We start from the raw sequence: 19,975 nt of genomic DNA, 5'->3' as shown, positions 1-19,975 counted from the left end.
CAGGTTGCAGCCTATTATAGTGATCATAGTGCTCTCAGACTACACACACATTTAAGTTGGGCCCCATTTCTAAAAGTGCTGGGTTTGAAGAATGTCTGCTATCCATCACTTGTCTAAATGATTTGAGTTGTATTGGATCGTAAATCATGAGTAGGGAGAAATCGGTCATGTTTTGGAATGGAAAAGGGGAATCTGTGTTCCTGTTGGAGAACTGAATTTTCTGCCCACTGAACACGACATCACCTCCTTCTGGTTTAGTTAGATGTTGCCCTCTTGTTTTATCTTCCCTTGTGTAACCTAGCCAGTGTTAAGTTGAAGGTTGCCATTTTGTGAAGGTTGTTTGTGCCCTTGTGACACTAGTTCAGTCTGGTCAGACAAGACATGTATACTTGTCCAGTTTGTTGTTTTCTCTCTCTCACCTTCTGCTCTCGTTCATCCTTTTCTATTTCTCCTTGACTCATCTCTCTCCTGTTAATTTATGTCACCATTGCCTCTCCTCTCAAGTCTCTCTCTCTCTTGTTTCCCAAATAGTGGGTCACGCAACCAGTGTCTCTGTCTGTCTGCAACATTAGTTAACATGTCTGATGGTTGTCCTCTTGGTGTCATCCCTCCCAGGGGAAGAAGACACCCGTATTCAGGAGAAGCTGGAGGTCAAGGTGTGGCACCCCGACAACCAGCTCAAAGACCCACAGATCGACCAGTTTCTGGTGGTGGCTCGGTGAGTGTCCCCTGGCCCTGTCCCCCTCCATCTGTCACACGTTGCCCTGGTTACGCCCTGTTGCTATGGAGGTCCTTGTCAGGGCCTTGTCATGAGCTTGGAACACATTCTGAACTGAAGTAACGTAAACTGGATGGCTTTGAGTTGCAAAGTGTCGACCTTTTTGAGCTTGATATTAGTGTATTGAGATTTTGCAGTGTTCTCAAGACATCTTTGAAGGGTCTTGCCTAAGCGGTGTAGAAGCAGTAGGACCCCAGTCAACATACAGCATGTTTGGGCCCAAGTCTGTTTTTGGAGGGAATCGACATTATGTAGGGAACGACCTCAAGCTGCAGCACCATCTAGTGGCCATATGGTGAAAATTCACACTGATTTACAAAACCGCATTCGATAGGGTATTTTTGGCTAGTTCTTGATAAGTTAGGAGTTTGTCTGTTTCAGTACTGGGTTTGTCATTTGATTCTAATGAGGATATTTGATGGTTGTGTGTTCCAGTGCTGTGGGGACGTTTGCCCGAGCCCTGGACTGCAGCAGCTCTATCCGTCAACCCAGCCTGCATATGAGTGCTGCGGCCGCCTCCCGAGACATCACGCTGGTGAGACACATACACTTTGTCCATGTCCCATGGTGACGAGACAGTCACTAAGCGCTCTACATATAACTCTTAAAACAATGGACATCTACCTTGTCCTAATTAGTACATGTAATGTTATTCATTATATTGGACTATACACTCAGTGGGCAGTTTATTAGGTACACCACCCCGTTCATGAAAATGGTTGATTCCTACAGATGGTGAGTCACGTGGCTGTGACTTGCTATATAAAGCATACAGACAGGCATGGAAGCATTAAGTTACTGTTCAACTGAATGTTAGAATGGGCAAAACCAGTGACCTAAGCGACTTTGAGCATGGTATAATCATCGGTGCCAGGCGCGCCAGCTCCAGTATCTCAGAGACGGCCGGCCTCCTGGGCTTTTCACGCACGACAGTGTCTAGGGTTTACTGAGAATGGTGCAACAAACTAAAAACATCCACTCAGTCCTGTGGACGAAAACAGCTGAGAGGTGAGAGGTCGAAGGAGAATGGTAAGAATTGTGCAAGCTAACAGGCGCGCCACAAACAGTAAACGACCACACAGGGTTCTACTCCTATCACTTAAAAACAAGAAGAAACGTTTCCATTGGGCACGCGATCACCAACACTGGACAATTTGAGGAGTGGAAAAACATTACCTGGTCTGACGAATCCGGTTCCTGTTACGTCATGCTGATGTCAGAGTCAGGGTTTGGCGCAAGCAGCATGAGTCCATGGCCCCATCCTGCCCGGTGTCAACGGTACAGGCTGCTGGGGAATGTTCTCCTGGTACACATTAGACCGCTGCGCCACTCAGGACCTAAGGCACTGCATCTCAGTGCTAGAGGCGTCACTACAGACACCTTGGTTCGAATCCAGGCTGTATCACAACCGGCCGCGATTGGGTGTCTTATAGGGCGGCGTACAATTGGTCCAGCTTCGTCCGGGTTTGGCCGGTGTTGGCCGTCATTGTAAATATGAATTTGTTATTAACTAACTTGCCTAGTTAAATAAAAAAATATTTCAGGCTGTTCTGGAGGCAAAGGGGGGTCCAACCCAGTACGTGATGGCTGTACCTAATAAACCTAGTTTACCATTCTATTACCATGTAATGTCATTTCACATTTTTAAAACATTTCAATACGGTAACCTGTGTCTAAAATGACCACTATATCTAATGGTCCCCGCTCTCCCCCTCTAGTTCCATGCGATGGATACCCTGCAGAAGAACGGCTACGACCTGGCCAAGGCCATGTCCACGCTGGTGCCGCAGGGCGGGCCCGTGCTCTGCCGTGACGAGATGGAGGAGTGGAGCGCCTCGGAGGCCATGCTGTTCGAGGAGGCCCTGGAGAAGTATGGCAAGGACTTCAACGACATCCGCCAGGACTTTGTAAGTGTCCTCCCGTATTCCACTAATAGATATCTGGCTTGTGTTCAGAAGGAACAGTAAGGTCAAATATTTTGAATCTAGAAAGAGAAGTACCTCCTCCGTTTCAAAACGCACCTCCGGAACACCACTCTATATTAACTGTATCCTATGTGCTTTAATCTGGTCGGTGTTGAAGGATGTTCTGACTCTGTTGTCCCCAGTTACCGTGGAAGTCACTAGCCAGCGTGGTTCAGTTCTACTACATGTGGAAAACCACCGACCGCTACATTCAACAGGTAAAATACACCACTCTGCCATTGAGCCACACTCTTACGAAACAATGAGATAATACTATGCATTGGCTTAAGTGATATATATATATATATATAATGCAGAATTGTCTTCACAAGCAGAGCTACTTGTTGTTACTTTGCAAATTGAATTGTATGTTTGTTTCAGAAACGACTCAAGGCAGCGGAAGCAGACAGCAAGCTGAAGCAGGTTTACATCCCCACCTAGTGAGTAACAGTCTGAATTGCAGCAGAGCCAATGCACAATCTCCATCATTACCACGGTAACTAAACACATCAACTCTCTCTCTCTATCTCTCTACCTCTCTCTCTCTACCTCTCTCTACCTCCAGCACCAAGCCCAACCCCAACCAGATCATGGCTCCTGGTAACAAGCCTGGCATGAACGGGGCCGCTGGCTTCCAGAAAGGACTGAGCTGTGAGAGCTGCCGTAGTGAGTATTCTGCCATACGACTTTAGTTTGTGTTTTGTGTCTGGTCTATTGTCTGTCTGACTAACTGTAGTGAACAATCCCATGTGTGTAGTGTAGGTGATTTTGACGTATTTCTTTTTCTGGACATCTAACAGATCTCCCCTCTGTTGCAGCCGCCCAGTCAGCCCAGTGGTACGCGTGGGGTCCTCCCAACATGCAGTGCAGACTGTGTGCATCCTGCTGGATCTACTGGAAGAAGTACGGAGGCCTGAAGACCCCCACACAGCTAGAGGGGGCCGCAAGATCTGGCTCAGTACGTCTGCTTTTATTAACCTGCTACCCTAAACCACTGAAATACTGGGTGCACCTTAATAGCCTAGCTTTCCTTTATCTGCATAGGACAGGGAAGAGCGAGTTAATATCATTTTAATTTCCGGATTCTTGGCGGCTTAGCCGGTGTTATCAGATCATTACAGCTGCAGCAGAGGAGAGGAAGCCAATGTAGACTGAGATATTCAATCATGATATTACGATATGTTAACTCTTGGCCCCTCAGGAGTCAACCCCCCGAGGTCACATGACCCGCCAGGAAGTGCAGGGCCTGTCACCGTTCACGACTAGTGGGGGGCGGGCCAAGCTGCTGGCCAAAAACCGCCAGACGTTCATCCTGCAGACCACCAAGCTGACGCGCATTGCCCGCCGCGTCTGCACCGACATCCTGCAGCCCCGCAGCGCCGCACGCCGCCCCTACGCCTCCATCAACGCCAATGCCGTCAAGGCCGAGTGTGAGTAGATGGACACGCATGAACACACACACACACACACACACATTATTTATATATATACACACACACTTTCTGTAATGCTTATGGTGTTCTTTTCTCAGGTATGATAAGGCTGCCTAAAGCGACCAAGGCCCCTATAAAGAACTGCTCCATCCCTCGACCACCGCTGGCCACCATAGTAAAGGAACTGGGTAAGAAAACAGTCCAATCACAGAAGAAATGATCATTGAGATCCTGAGAGGTCTTACGTTGCTGACACTGTGTGTATTTACCCACGGTTGGCACGGACACTAAAATAACTTGTGTGTGGTTTTTTTCCCCCGAATTGCGTTTACGTTTTCATGCTCCAGCTGTCGAAATACAGTACCAGTTAAAAGTTTGGTCACCTACTCATTCAAGGGTCTTTCTTTGTTTTTACTATTTTCTACATTGTAGAATAATAGTGAAGACATCAAAACTACGAAATAACACACATGGAATCATGTATTAACCCAAAAATGTTACACAAATCAAAATATGTTTTAGATTTTAAATTCTTCAAAGTAGCCACCCTTTGCCTTGATGGCAGCTTTGCACACTCTTGGCATTCTCTCAACCAGCTTCACCTGGGATGCTTTTCCAACAGTCTTGAAGGAGTTCCCACATATGCTGAGCACTTGTTGGAGGCTTTTCCTTCACTCTGCAGTCCAACTCATCCCAAACCATCTCAATTGGGTTGAGGTCGGGTGATTGTGGAGGCCAGGTCATCTGATGCAGCACTGCATCATTCTCCTTCTTGGTCAAATAGCCCTTACACAGCCTGGAGGTGTGTTTTGGATCATTGTCACACTAAGCGCAAACCAGATGGAATGGTGTATCGCTGCAAAATGCTGTGGGTGTCATGCTGGTTAAGTGTGCCTTGAATTCTAAGTAAATCACTGACAGTGTCACCAGCAAAGCACCATCACACCACCACCTCCTCCATGCTTTACGATGGGAAATATACATTCGGAGATCATCCGTTCACCTACTCTGCGTCTCACAAAGACACGGCGGTTGGAACCAAAAATCGCACATTTTGACTCATCAGACCAAAGGACAAATTTCCACCTGTCTAATGTCCATTGCTTGTGTTTCTTGGCCCAAGCAAGTCTGTTATTCTTATTGGTGTCCTTTAGTAGTGGTTTCTTTGCAGGAATTTGACCATGAAGGCCTGATTCACGCAGTCTCCTCTGAACAGTTGATGTTGAGATGTGTCTGTCACTTGAACTCTGTAGCATTTTATTTGAGCTGCAATCTGAGGCTGGTAACTCTAATGAACGTATCCTCTGCAGCAGAGGTAACTCTGGGTCTTCCTTTCCTGTGGCGGTCCTCATGAGAGACAGTTTCATCATAGCGCTTGATGGTTTTTGCAACCGCACTTGAAGAAACTTTCAAAGTTCTTGAAATTTCCCACTTTGACTGACCTTCATGTCTTAAAGTAATGATGGACTGTCGTTTCTCTTCGCTTATTTGAGCTGTTCTTGACATAATATAGACTTGGTCTTTTACCAAATAGGGCTATCTTCTGTATACCACCCCTACCTTGTCACAACACAACTGATTGGCTCAAACGCATTAGAAGGAAAGAAATTCCACAAATGTACTTGTAACAAGGCACACCTGTTAATTGAAATGTATTCCAGGTGACTGACTACCTAGTCAAGGCTACTTTGAAGAATCTAAAATATATTTTGATTTAACACCTTTTTTGGTTACTACATGATTCCATATGTGTTATGTCATAGTTTTGATGTCTTCACTATTATTCTAAAATGTAGAAAATAGTAAAAATAAAGAAAAACCCTGGAATGAGTAGGTATGTCCAAACTTTTGACTGGTACTGTATAATGAAGCGGTATGCGCTTTTATTTTAAGTGGCTTCGTTTTTGATTGGAGTTCTCCTTTCCTCTCTCCAGCCATCCAGGCTCCACTCAAGCTGAAGGCCCCCAGAGGCACCCCCACCCCCATTAACCGCAACCAGGCCAACCAGCCCCGCGGGGGATCGGCCCTGCTCGGGAAGAGGCCCTTTGACAGCAGCGTGAGTACTCCTCGCACACGCATGCTCACAAACAAACCACAACCGCCATTTTTACTTCCTCTGTCTGTCAATCCATACATCTGACACTGACAGGTTCTTGTTTGGTATAGACGGCCTCATTTACTGTAACCTTGGGTAGTGACTCATGTCCCTGTCTACTCAGACTGCAGAGAGGGACAGACTGGCGCTGGTTCTGGTTCCTCTGTAACAGTGGGAGATCTACTGACCATCTGTCTCTCTCCATCACCGCTGAGCATAGCAGCATGACCACAGCTTGGGCCAAGTGGCTACACACACACACACACACACACACACCTCTCACCGTTCTTCTCTTATTGGTCACAGGCGTTGGCACTGCCGTTCCCCACCAATGGGAGGCCGTTCACATCAGGCATGAGGACCACCTCTCAGTCAGTGATCAAGCGTCAGAAAGTGAACCAAGGAGACGCGCCAAACCCCGTGGTTTTTGTTGCTACTAAATACACCAGGTAGGTCCTGGTCTCTGAGCGTCTGTTCTTCTCTTTAGTAGCAGTCAGCTCCGGAAGACACAAATCGCCTTCTGTGCTTTTTGGTTGAGAAATCTACATAGTTCTATATTGAACACCTGACAAAGGGATCAATCTTAGTCAAAAGAAATTCTCCCACTGAATTGTTTGCCATAGACCTGATTGATCCCTTTGTCAGGTGTTCAATATAGAACTATGTAGATTTCTCAACCAAAAAGCACAGAACGAAAATGATGAATGTTTAATATTGCATTTAACTAGTTTTAAGATGAAGGTTTTTCTTCTTTGCACCTGCACATTAGGCTGTGTTTTATACAGGCTGTGTTTTATACAGGTTTTATACAGCCTTGGACTTCTAGGTGTGCCAATGTTGATCTGAGTTTTACAGATAATTCACTGTGTATTTCTGTCCCCTCCAGGGCTCTGAGGAAACACCTGACCCAGTCTGAGATGCGGCGGGCAGCCAGGAAACCACACCTCCCCGTCAGGGTCAAGCTGCCCCTGCCTCCCCGGCCCCTGGCTCTAGCCATCCTGCCTTCCAGCACCAGCGAGCCCATCGTCCTGGAGGACTAACCCCCCCACTGCGAAACAGGGAGGGCACACCACCGTGCACCAACCTGCTAGTGTAGCAGCACAACCCCATACCAGTAGTTGTTTTCTCTCGTCGTATTTTTTAAATCTCGTCTTCTGTTCTGTTACCTCCCAAAAGCTGACGTGCTGCTGCACACAAACGCACACACACGCGCGCGCGTACACACACACACACACACACACACACACACACACACACACACACACGCACACGCGCGAGTGACACCCACATGTATGCATTACATCTAGTACATGGCATCAATTCTTTACACACACACTACGCATACACTGAGTGTACAAAATATTAGGAACACCCCGTTTTGCCCTCAGGAACGCCTCAAACCCAGCAGCGTTGCAGTTCTTGACACACTCAAACCAGTGCACCTGGCACCTACTACCATACCCTGTTCAAAGGCACTTAAATATTTTGTCTTGCCCATTCGCCTTCTGAATGGCACACATACACAATCCATGTCTCAATTGTCTCATGACTTAGAAATCCTTCTTTAACCTGTCTCCCCCCCTTCATCTACACTGATTTAAAGTGGATTTAACAAGTGACAACAATAAGGGATCATAGCTTTCACCTGGTCCGTCTATGTCAGTGGTGGGCAACTCCAGTCCTCGGGGCCTGATTGCCTCCCCTGGTCATGGAAAGAGCAGGTGTTTTTAATGTTTTGTACACTGAGTGTATACACAGACACAACACCCCCCACATACACGCACTAGGCTTTGGGCTTTACTATTTTATTCCGGCTCTTTTTGCTTAATTATTTTTGCTCCCCTTTTTTTAATGGCAAATAATTTTAACTGTGTAATTTAAAATCAGAAATATTTCTCATCCTGAAATAATGGTGATTTAAGCACACTTAAATATTTTTTTCCCTCCAGGTCCTTTCTTATCTGTGTAAATATTAGCAGCATTTTGAGGGGTTGACACCTAATTGTTTGGGGACTGGTAGGGGTGTGGTTGTGGGAGGGCCGTGGAAATAGAAATACTAGAACCACAGCAATTTGACTAAATGTCAGTTCTAGTTATTCATATTCTATAGGGAGGGCTATGTGGGGCACTTTTTTAGCATGTTTATGGGAAAGTCTATTTTGATCAAGGATTCACCCACTTGTTCCATCACAGGTCTGGGAGGTTGCAGTAGTGCTTTGTGTGACCCATCCTTCAAGGATACTTGTCAGATTCTACTGTAGACACCCGTCTTCTCTTACACCATCACATCAGGCCCCACCCCCTCTCCACACCTAAATTAGACCGGATCCTGCCCCCTATCTCTCCACAATCCTATCAGAAGTTACGTTTGAGGGTTTGATAGTGAGGAAATGAATTCTGTTGCCCCCCCCCCACACACCCCCGGGTCTTTTTAACATCAGCAGCTTTCCACCCAAATCCCTCCCATAACCTCTAGGTGTTGAGTTCTGTTTTTCTAGTTGATTGTCGTCACAATCAATTTGAGTCCTGTCTTGTTTACCATCACTTGATTGTCGCACTTTTTACAGCCATTTATTTACCCATCTGGAGAGAGACAGTCGGGATCCTTCTCTGTAATGCATTTGCGTGCGTTTTGGTTTTGACCGAGAAAGACCGCTTGAGTTTCCTGGCCACATCGTTCCCACTAACTGACGTTCCTTCTCCACGATGATTCTGGATTTGCCTACCTCCCCCAACGATTTCTAGAACGCAAACACATACTGACCGTTCTGATTGGTCCCAGAAACCTATGAGTTGGGCCAGAGCCTGCCTACATGCTGACGTTGTCAACTCTGATACACTGATTGGTTAGACTATCCAATCACTGATGGATTTGTTTTGTTTAACACCCCTCATTTTGAAGTCAAACAAGCAACGTCTAGGGTGGCAGTTTTAGACTGAATGAATGTAGCGATCGATAGAGCAGAGGAATTAAATTCAGGATGAGTCGTCAGGCAACCGCTTAAGTACAGCGGTCTTGTGTCTTCAACACTATGGTAGGAGAGAGGGAAAAGTAAGGGTTTAGGAAAGGGTGATGTAGATGAGATTCATATTGTGTAGGTTTGGAAGATATTCAAACAAAGGTGGTTCTGGATGTGGATCTGATGGTTTAAAGTTGTTTGGGACATGCAAAATAGATACTGTTGTCTTTGAAGTCCTTATTGTGAAAAATATGGGTTTGTTTTAGTGGAGTCAGAATTGAGCCATAAAAAAAAACATTCTAGGTGTAAAACTCCATTCTTAGACAGCCCCTGTTCATATTGTCACCTGTACCAATAAATATGCCTTCAGCTCCCCCAAACATAGACTAGGCCACAGCAATTATGACAATGGACTGTTTGGCTCTTGGGTTTGAATGAAACTGGCAAATTATGTTACAAGCTGGTTGTTGTCAGATAATGTTGTTACTAAAGCAGCAATATGTATTGGCTTGGGTGCTGGAGTCATGTCTTTGATGATGGGAGTGGAATCTCCAGTGATGTCTCTACTTGTGGGTTGATTTGGTTTGAATCTTTATTTTCCCCTTTTGTGTTTATTATGAAGAAAGGGTGAGTTTAGATTAAATTAATTCTTAATTGGATATTATAATTCCTCTTTCTCCCTCGGGCCCTGTGTACAATGGCAGCCAGTATGGGGGTAGAAATGACTGATTTATAAGCAAGTTTGGTCCCAATGTGGGCTTTTGTAATGTTTCTAAAACAATTTGAAGTGTTAAAATGCTTAGTGAAAAAATAACAATCTGAAAAAGAAAAACTTGGCCTAATGAAAAGTAGTTTTTTTATATTAAATCTTTGGGGAAGAAGGCTTGTAATTACTCCATATTGTGGAGAGGGTTAAAATACTGTACATGTGAACATTGCTCTCCATTGGGTGGGTTTGGAGGAGGGGGAGGGGAGGGGGGGGGGGGCAAATCAGAGCAGGTGGGAGGGATGTAGAGGGGGTTAGAATTTTGTATGTTGGAGAGAGAATTATGCTACAATTAATGGTTTTTCTCAAGTGTTTTTTATTCCAATGTCTCTGTATCCTTTTAATGTATCTTGATAAGAAAATAAATAAAGATTTTTTTTTTCTTTGTGGTCCTATACATTTATCTGGTGTGTGCTTTTTCTGGATGTGTATGATGCAATGTTGCTTAGATGTCAGTGTCTAATGTAAACACGCATGATTAACGGGCTCCCGAGTGGGGCAGTGGTCTAAGGCACTGCCTCTCAGTGCTTGAGGCGTCACTACAGACACCCTTGTTCGATTTCAGGCTGTATCGCAACCGGCCGTGATTGGGAGTCCCATAGGGCGGCGCGCAATTGGCCCAGCGTCGTCCGGGTTTGGTCGGTGTAGTCCGTCATTGTAAATAAGAATTTGTTCATTACTGACTTGCCTAGTTAAAAAATTTAATGATATCCTTTATCAATTGAACATTTTGAGGAATACATATGAGCCACACGATGGTGTTGGATTCTGTAGAAAATAAATATTGTGACCTTAGACTAGTTCCGCCAAACAAGAACAATTTATTGTATTACGTTTAAGCTGAGTAATACTTTGATCAGTCATAAATACACATTGGCTGCATTCACACAGGCAGCCCAATTCTGATTTTTTCCCTATAATTATAGGCAAAAGATCTTATCTGATTGGTCAAAAGACCAAAAATATCAGAATTAGCCTGCCTGTGTAAACAGCCTATATGCCACACAAAGGTTTATATTCCCCCCTAACAGACAGCATTTAATTAACAAATTACTCAGGTGTGATGTAGACCTCCAACTGTGGTGTGAATTGACGCAGAACAGAATAATTGTTTATGTACCCAATGGGCTTGACGTTAGTAATCAGGGCATTAATTGGCATATGTTTATTGCGCCCCTGCTAAGGACCATTTCATCCGGCGCTAAAACTGCAACGTTGTCGCAGAGACTCAACGCCATTGGCCGTTGCTAATCGAATACCAGCTACATTGCATCTGATTGGTGGATTCGAACGCCCTACTGGCGTTTAATGCTGCACAGCTGATCGTCGTTTTAAAGGGAAGGCGGGAGTAGGAACTGGGTCAAGTTAAAAATACAGAGGACACAGGCGCAAGATACGTGCGACTTCATAACAAAGCAAGTAGGGTGGTCGGTAGTTCACTTCGTTAACGGGCTGTAGGCTAGAATAGGTTTTAACGTTTCTTTTATTTCTACGAGTTTCACACTGATAACACAGTTCTTTAGGATTTGGCTTGTACATTGAGGTTATAGTCTAACAGGTGGAGAGCGTCGGGGGCACAGTCGTTGGGAAATATCTTCAATTCGCAACAATGTTTGAGGTATAGTAATGTTTGTTTTATACTTTGTTTCAGAAATACTTTTTCAATGTGATGCTTTTTCAGTAGCCTACCCTGCTTTTATTGGATTTTCTGAATTAAGATTGCATTCTAAATTAGACGTGGCAGTTGATTGCCTTGTTTTCATTCAACCTCTTTATCCAGGTTAGTCTCATTAAGACTTTCTCTACTTCAAAGGAACAGGGGGAACCGTTTGAGACAGTATTCTGTCATGTGATGAGATTGGTGTCAAATCAGCCTGTTTTTATTTATTTTTACTACATGATTGCAGTCAGTGTAATGTACATAGAGCTACTTGCTAGTGTACTGTTGCATTTTGACTCCTAGTTTTTCAGTGGTTTACCATCCAAATAAATCCTTTCAAACCTGACGTTTTAATATGGTTCTCTACTCCTCAGAGAAGCAGTGATGACCTGCCCATGTTCCCCTACCATGAGGGACTAGATGACCTGTTGTCCCCTAGGGAGCACTGCTCTGCTGGAGGTGGGGGAGGCATGTCCCTGGCTGAGGCCCTCCTGCCCCTAGTGGAGTCTCCCTCCCATATCCCCTGGTTGTCCTCCACCCGCTATAAGACGGAGCTGTGCAGCCGCTATGCCGACTCGGGCTTCTGCAAGTATGCTGAGCGCTGCCAGTTTGCCCATGGCCTCCACGACCTCCACGTGCAGTCCCGCCACCCCAAGTACAAGACGGAACTGTGCCGCACCTTCCACACAGCAGGCTACTGCGTCTATGGCCCCCGCTGCCTGTTCGCCCACACTGCCAAGGAGCAGCGCCCCCCCCACCGCCGGCGCCGCAACATCCCCTGCCGCACCTACCGCTCGTTCGGTGTGTGCCCCTTTGGCACACGCTGCAACTTCCTGCACATCGAGGGTGGAGGTAGTGGCGGCCTCAGTGATGGCGGCCTGGAGTCCCCAGACAGTGCTCCTGAGAAGGCCCCCATTGCCAGGCCCCAGCCACAATCCCAGGACTGGAAGCCCCGCGGGGCCCTGTGCCGCACCTTTAGCTCCTTTGGCTTCTGCCTCTACGGCACCCGCTGCTGCTTCCAACATGGCCTGCCGAGCAGCATCCAGGGGGGTGCTCGCACCCATCTGCTGTCCCTAGCTTTGGACAGGTTCTCCTCTCCCTGCTCATCCTCCTCCTCCTCTCCCCCATCTGGACTGCCCTCCCCGGTCTGGCCCGATGACTCATCCACCCCACTGAACAACCCCATGGCCCACAATGCCTTCACCTTCTCCAGCCAGCTAAATGATGTGCTGCTGCCTCTGGCCCTCAGGCTCCAGCAGCTGGAGAACAGCCAGGCCACGGAGGCTGCCTGCAACATGCAGGGTGTCTGGGGTGACAAGCTTTAGTCACTAGGCAAGAATGGTATTGTAACTAATGTGATGTATAGCCTACTGTATATTGCTATGGTTTGCTATGATCTTGGAAGCCATATGTATTTTAATAGAGGGGTGGTGGAAGTGTCTTTGCCACATGGAACACCCTAATCTTCAGTGGTAGTTTGGAGAGACTGATTAGACCGTCCTGCATTACAATTTGCATGGCGTCATTGGTGTTCTGACTGATCCACGAATCTTGTTTACATGTAGATTAGGCCTTGTAACTGTACATTTGAATGAGGTTATACGTGTTTTATTATTTATGAGTTTTAATTAAGTTTTTATTTATTGTGATACTTCTGCCTTGAATAAACCACAATTTTTAATGACTTGTCCTTCATTCACTGAACTAGCCAGAACTTTTTACTGCTATCATGCATTCCATTTTGGTAATCTGTTTTTGGCTAATATGTAACTACTATTAACTTGTTTCTGTGTAGGTTCTAATTGCCTAAATTATGCTCTTAATGCAGATTGAACTGTGTACTTGACGTTTGGGACGCAATCCCAAAATTTGACTTAGACTGCCCTTAAAGGGCATGATGTTTGTCCCTTCCTGACTGCTACTGGCCTCTATTTTAAACGGACTAGTTGCAGTCACGTTATTTTAACGTGATTGCACTGACTAATAATTTCAAAAGTCCCATTGAATCTTAAGCTCAAATCCGAATCAATTCAAACGGGGAAGCATTTAGCTGAGCTTGGTCATCAACTTGATGACAGCTTTAGCAACATTGCTGCTCTACGCGTTTCCTCCACGGTTAGGAGGGTCTTTGTTTTCAGTTAAAGGCCGGGGGCTTGGTTTTCGGCGTAATGGACAATCTTTGATCTGGTGAGCAAGTCTGGAATTTGTGTAATGTGTCGCTTTGCACGAATCAGTTGGCATTGGTGCATGTATAGTGGCTAGTTTACGAATTAACAAACCATATTAGTTTACACGAGTTACACCGGTTTATTTTGCGGATGTCCACGATGCGGCGCTGTAAGCATGGACAGAGGCGCTTCACTACAGCGAGTCTCAAACGAGTCATGGCCGAAAGTCCGGGAGTTTAGACGATGTGGCTGCTTTGCTGGCTGAAGATGTCTGCTACCGGCTTAGGGAAGCCACACAGGTACACAATGAAGCAGTTACAAAATCAATTGCGATTGTTAGTGGGGCCAGAAGCGAATGTTTTTAAACAAACGAGAATAGAAATGTCCAACCGATATGGAGAACAAGCCTCCAAAGACGTTCATTCGTAGAGACGGACGAGCCCCCGTTCGCTGGTTCTAGCAGCGAAGAGGGCGAACCGGATGAGTCCGAGCCATCCACTTCCACCGATGACAGCTCTCTAGGTGGACAAGAACAGGTGGTCGCCTAGCCACACCTCCAAAGACCCTACTGAGACCCGGACTCAGATTCGCCGCGATATGAATGGATATTTACGGGATATGTTGGTGCAGGCTGGGCCATATCAGGATAAGGTGAGGAATTTCCCAAGAGTTGAGGCAACGAAAATGTTCGGTGGCCCACTACAACATGAGGATGGCGAACGGGGAGAGAGTGGAGATACCATTTATTCCAAGCAAAACGATGAGGCCTTCTGTTTTTGCTGTTTTTCACATGAGGGCATATCTGCGCTGGTCCTGGATGGAACCAGGAACTGGAAGAATCTGTGCCACATCCTCAGCTCGCATGACGGCCTAGATAGTTTCTAGAGGTGGAAGGAGCTGGAGATCAGGCTGGTGTCCAAGCAAACTATCGATGCCCAAGCTCAACGGGCTATTGACGGAGAGACTCTCCATTGGCAGTATGTGCTGCAGAGGCTCATAGCCCTGATACGTGTAATGGCCACCCAAAACATTGCGCTACGTGGGACCAGGCTGAACGAGCCAAATAATGTGAACTTTCTGAAGTTTGTGGAAATGCTGGATTTCTTTGATTTGATTTCAGGACCATGGACAGCTACCGAGAGAAAACATCGCTGACTGCAATGCAGCGTCACAGCAGAGGGAAGAGACCACTCTCGGCGGGCCACGAATTGAAGAAATGCTGAAATGTATGTTGGACAATCAAATTCGGTATGTAAATAAACCAAATTTGGTAAGGCTGGGTCACTGACAGAAAGCGTATTTTACACTGCTCCAGCAAACGAGGCCCGCCATGCGTTTATGAAAGCACTTGTTTCCAAAGCTCTAATGATCTCACTCTTTTTACAGTTCTAAAGGAATATTAAATTACATGTTAGATATGTTAAATAAAAGTGTACTTTTTACTGTGTGATAACAGATGTCATATTATTAGTAAGAAAGTCTGTTTCCAACTATAGGCAGCTGGCTGAATAGTGATTGCAACATTGTAACTCTGATGCAGGGGTTAAAGTAAAATTCATTTTTGCCCGGTAAGGGACCTCCTATATGTGCACGCGCGCACCAACTATTTTTATGGGCCAAATCATATAATTACATGTAGAATTGTAGCCTATTTCGTCCTATTCAAAAACGTGGTAGGCCTACCTGTTTGACAAACACTATTATGCTATCCATAGATGTCGGTATAGCCAAATCCTTCAATACTGTCCCATGCACTCCTTAAATACATATGAAGTCAGAAGTTTACATACACTTAGGTTGGAGTCATTAAAACTCGTTTTTCAATCACTCCACAAATTTCTTGTTAACAAACTATAGTTTTGGCACAAGTAATTTTTACAACAATTGTTTACAGACAGATTTTTTCACTTATAATTCACTGTATCACAATTCCAGTGGGTCAGAAGTTTACATACACTAAATTGACTGTGCCTTTAAACAGCTTGGAAAATTCCAGAAAATGATGTCATGGCTTTAGAAGCTTCTGATAGGCTAATTGATATAATTTGAGTCAATTGAAGGTGTACTTGTGGATGTATTTCAAGGCCTACCTTCAAGCATGACATCATGGGAAAATCAAAAGAAATCAGCCAAGACCTCAGAAAAGAAATTGTAGACCTCCACAAGTCTGGTTCATCCTTGGGAGCAATTTCCAAACGCCTGAAGGTACCACATTCATCTGTACAAACAATAGTACGCAAGCATAAACACCATGGGACCACGCAGCCATCATACCGCTCAGGAAGGAGACGCGTTCTGTCTCCTAGAGATGAACATACTTTGGTGCGAAAAGTGCAAATCAATCCCAGAACAACATCAAAGGACCTTGTGAAGATGCTGGCAGAAACAGGTACAAAAGTATCTGTGTCCACAGTAAAATGAGTCCTGTATCGACATAACCTGAAAGGCCGCTCAGCAACGAAGAAGCCACTGCTCCAAATCCGCCATAAAAAAGCCAGACTACGGTTTGCAACTGCACATGGAGACAAATATAGTACTTTTTAGAGAAATGTCCTCTGGTCCGATGAAACAAAAATAGAACTGTTTGGCCATAATGACCATCGTTATGTTTGGAGGAAAAAGGGGGAGGCTTGCAAGCTGAAGAACATCATCCCAACCGTAAAGCACAGGAGTGGCAGCATCATGTTGTGGGGGGTGCTTTGCTGCAGGAGGGACTGGTGCACTTCACAAAATAGATGGCATCATGAGGGAGGAAAATTATGTGGATATATTGAAGCAACATCTCAAGACATCAGTCAGGAAGCTCAAGCTTGGTCGCAAATGGATCTTCCAAATGGACAATGACCACAAGCATACTTCCAAAGCCACCATATTCAAGTCAAATCAATGCGCATTCTGTGTTTATGAGATGTAGTAACATTTATTGTGACTATGATTTATTCTCCTACTCGTGAACATGTCTTATCTGGATAGGAAAGGGAACCTGGAAGTTTAAGGTACAGGTAAGGGCATTGAGTAAATGTGAACATTGAGTGAGATTGCCCTCCTTCACATTATCCGGTGCTGTACAAACTCTCTCTGAGCATCTACTTAAGTACAATCAGCAGATCACCTGGGTCATACTAGGAGAGGACCCACCCCTTATGAAGGTACACTACAGTTTTTCCCTGAGATCTCCATGTAGTACAACTCAATTGAATGGAGAAACGGTTGAAATCGCTCTAACATGTAATCCATGGAGGATGAACTATTTATTCTACAGGTGGCTTTGCTGGGTCTCCAGTCCAACTGTAAGATTGCTGCCCTCCTGCAATATTTTGTACATGTCATCAGTGGGGTATGTTATACTCATTTGAAACATTAAACAAATCTAACTTCATTAATGTCACTTCATACATTCAATTGTCAAGACATTTAGTGCCTATAGGGCACAGAGTTTCTCTTGACCACATGACCTGACCAGGGCTGATCATTTTGGATGACAGTAATCATCCAGGTGGATGACAGTAATGCCCCCCAGGTGAAGTCTATTCTCCTCTCATCCACCCCTCTCTCCACTCTGCCCCCCAGGTGAAGTCTGTTCTCCTCTCATCCACCCCTCTCTCCACTCTGCCCCCCCCAGGTGAAGTCTATTCACCTCTCATCCACTCCTATCTCCACTCTGCCCCCCAGGTGAAGTCTATTCTCCTCTCATCCACTCCTCTCTCCACTCTGCCCCCCAGGTGAAGTCTATGAGCCATGAACTAAAGCAGCTTAACTGTCTCCTCCACATGGTGAAGAGCCTGGTTCAGAACCTTTACCTGTACCTCGGCTCGTACGTACGCATCCTGGAGCCGCTGGCCGCCTCCAACTCCCTCAATGACCACCGGACCCTTAGGGAGTACGCAGCTCTGCGGGCAGCCACATGTTCTGCTATGTTGTCCAGCTCTCAGTACACGGGGCCCTGAAAGTTACGTATCCAGTGTCGTTGTCCTCTCCCTTTATACCAATCTGATCTTCATGTGTTGTGTGGCTCTGTCGGTAGAGCATGGCGCTTGCAACGGCAAGGGATAGGGTTCAATTCCCACTGGGTCCACCCATACATAACAATGTGTGCGCGCATGACTTAAGTCACTTTGGATAAAAGCGTCTGCTAAATAACATATATTATTGTGTGACCATGACATTAGATGCCAAACGGAAGTCAGACACCACACCGATCCATCCTGTTAATGTCTTGCCGTTCTCTTCCCTGAACTGATCCTCCTGCTAATGTCTTGTCATTTCCTCTACACAAGATGGTGGAATAGAAACATGGCCATGCTTCCACCATTGATCTAATTCCCTCCTAATAGAAACATGGCCATGCTTCCACATTGATCTAATTCCCTCCTAATAGAAACATGGCCATGCTTCCACCATTGATCTAATTCCCTCCTAAACCCGTGTCTTTGCCAGGACCCATGGAAACCTGGTCAGTGGTCTGTACCACCAGATTCTGCTGGTTCTGCAGAAGGTTCTATCAGACCCGGTCCGCCCGCTGTGTTCTCACTATGGAGCTGTAGGGGACTACATGCACTTAGAGGAAATGTATCCATCTTCCATCCGTCTTGATTATCTATGCATGAAATTTGAATTTCTTTCATTTAGAGATCCTTGGCTTTGCTAATCACTGTGTGTGTTGTCTGTCTTTGTAGGCTGTTGAGCGAGCCATATATCCTTACCTGCAAGCTGTCCCGGATGACTACTCTGTCTCCAATGCCCAGGTGAAAGCAGGTGGACACAAGGTCTATGGAGCAATCCTGGTGAGTACAGCAGACCAGTCACTGAGTCTGAAACGTTTTCTGTGATGCAAACAGAGCTGTCCAAAGTAATACAAGAGAATGCCAATAATGAATTGTTACAAATTGCATTTATGTATTACCTTTCACCCGATGTCAAAGCACTTTGCATTTTATGTTGGTAAAACTCCGTCAACCACCAAGTACCTCTCTGTCCTGCAGGGGGCAGTGGAGCACCTGCTAAAGATTAGAGCCCTGTCTCTGTCCCTGCCAGCAGGGGGCGGCAGCACCCAGCCCCACTTCGGGAGTGTGATTTCTGCCGGGCTCAGCCTCTCTCCAAGGCCACCCTGGGCATCGCCAGTCACCTGCAGGGACCTGGGGGAGCTGGCACCCCCTGGAATGACTGGACCCCATCCCCCTGCCCGCCATGTACTGTGAGCTCTTCTCCTCTGGAAAACAACTTGGCAGTGTGTTTCAGCACGGACCCCGACTTGGGAGGTTGCCTTCCCCTCAGCCCCTTCCCAGCCCGCTGATACGCCAATCCAGACACCACGTACAAGATGCCTCAGCTCACCGCTAACCTCAAAATCAACTCCCGGCAGGACGGGAGCCCTCGCACCAAGCCCTCTCCACCCATCTTTGCTGCCACTGCTCCGGGAACATAATGCGGGGCAGGGCGGGGCGGGGCGGGGCAGGGCGGGGCGGGGCGGGGCAGGGCGGGTGGGGTGGCAGGTGGCCTAGTGGTTAAGAGGGTTGGGCTAGTAACCAAAAGGTTGTTGGTTCCAATCACCGAGCCGACGAGGTGACATTTTCTGTCTGTGCCTTTGAGCAAGACACTTAAGTCTAATTGCACCTGTAAGGCACAGCTGTCTCTATTTTATGCAACTAAATATTTGATTTAGTTGCATATTTTATTAAGTTGCATACAATAACTGTACAATTTACAATGCACTTCTCTGTGCAAACATGTAATTACTTTCGATCATCTTACACATTGTCCTTGGGATTGGTGGACAATCAAACTGAAAAGAAGCAACTTCTATTGCTTAGGGATGGATCGACATTTACATAATGGGTACCTGAAGGAAAATGTGGGAGGGTCATGCTTTTAACATTTCAGTCAAGGGGTTTCATTTTTTTTAAATCTAGTCCAAGGGAGGGTCATGTAATTTATGAAATGTCAATATTTCTCAGTTGCTTATTAGGCTATATATATAGATATGCCCGATGCCGCCCCACATCTCTGATTCTCTGCTGGCTGCGCAATATCAGGTGAGCCTATGGGCTATTTAGTGTGGTCTCAATCACATTATCCATAGCCTATAGGCTACGAAGTGCATGCACAGAGAAAAGTTATAATTGCTGGGATGGTGTAAATAAAACTAGGCTGT

General features: G+C 45.8%; 2 protein-coding genes and 1 pseudogene across 3 annotated transcripts in view; all 3 read left to right on the top strand.

Moving 5' to 3' along the window:
- The window catches only part of LOC115198145 (metastasis-associated protein MTA2), a 29,832-nt gene extending 22,202 nt beyond the window's left edge, over positions 1-7,630 (top strand). Inside the window, exons 7-18 of one of the 2 annotated variants that reach the window (XM_029759870.1) lie at positions 616-718; positions 1,214-1,313; positions 2,497-2,685; positions 2,886-2,960; positions 3,124-3,182; positions 3,308-3,408; positions 3,561-3,700; positions 3,944-4,172; positions 4,274-4,363; positions 6,110-6,231; positions 6,577-6,719; positions 7,157-7,630. In XM_029759870.1, the coding sequence (XP_029615730.1) occupies positions 616-718; positions 1,214-1,313; positions 2,497-2,685; positions 2,886-2,960; positions 3,124-3,182; positions 3,308-3,408; positions 3,561-3,700; positions 3,944-4,172; positions 4,274-4,363; positions 6,110-6,231; positions 6,577-6,719; positions 7,157-7,310 (1,505 nt within the window). In that variant the 3' untranslated portion in view covers positions 7,311-7,630. Of the gene's footprint in view, positions 1-615; positions 719-1,213; positions 1,314-2,496; positions 2,686-2,885; positions 2,961-3,123; positions 3,183-3,307; positions 3,409-3,542; positions 3,701-3,943; positions 4,173-4,273; positions 4,364-6,109; positions 6,232-6,576; positions 6,720-7,156 lie in introns of both variants that reach the window. The other variant, XM_029759869.1, reaches the window with a different exon arrangement.
- A 3,755-nt stretch (positions 7,631-11,385) lies between these two features.
- Positions 11,386-13,340, top strand: cth1 (cysteine three histidine 1). Its single transcript, XM_029759592.1, has 2 exons — positions 11,386-11,614; positions 12,031-13,340. The coding sequence occupies exons 1-2, from the start codon at positions 11,606-11,608 to the stop codon at positions 12,979-12,981; spliced, it is 960 nt and encodes a 319-aa protein (XP_029615452.1). The 5' UTR covers positions 11,386-11,605; the 3' UTR covers positions 12,982-13,340.
- A 727-nt stretch (positions 13,341-14,067) lies between these two features.
- Positions 14,068-19,249, top strand: LOC115199225 (TAF6-like RNA polymerase II p300/CBP-associated factor-associated factor 65 kDa subunit 6L; annotated as a pseudogene).
- Positions 19,250-19,975: the final 726 nt, after the last annotated feature.

The sequence above is a fragment of the Salmo trutta genome, chromosome 8 (genome assembly GCF_901001165.1).
Source record: "Salmo trutta chromosome 8, fSalTru1.1, whole genome shotgun sequence".
Classification (NCBI taxonomy): Eukaryota; Metazoa; Chordata; class Actinopteri; order Salmoniformes; family Salmonidae; genus Salmo; species Salmo trutta.
This window is presented reverse-complemented; position numbering and strand designations above follow the sequence as displayed.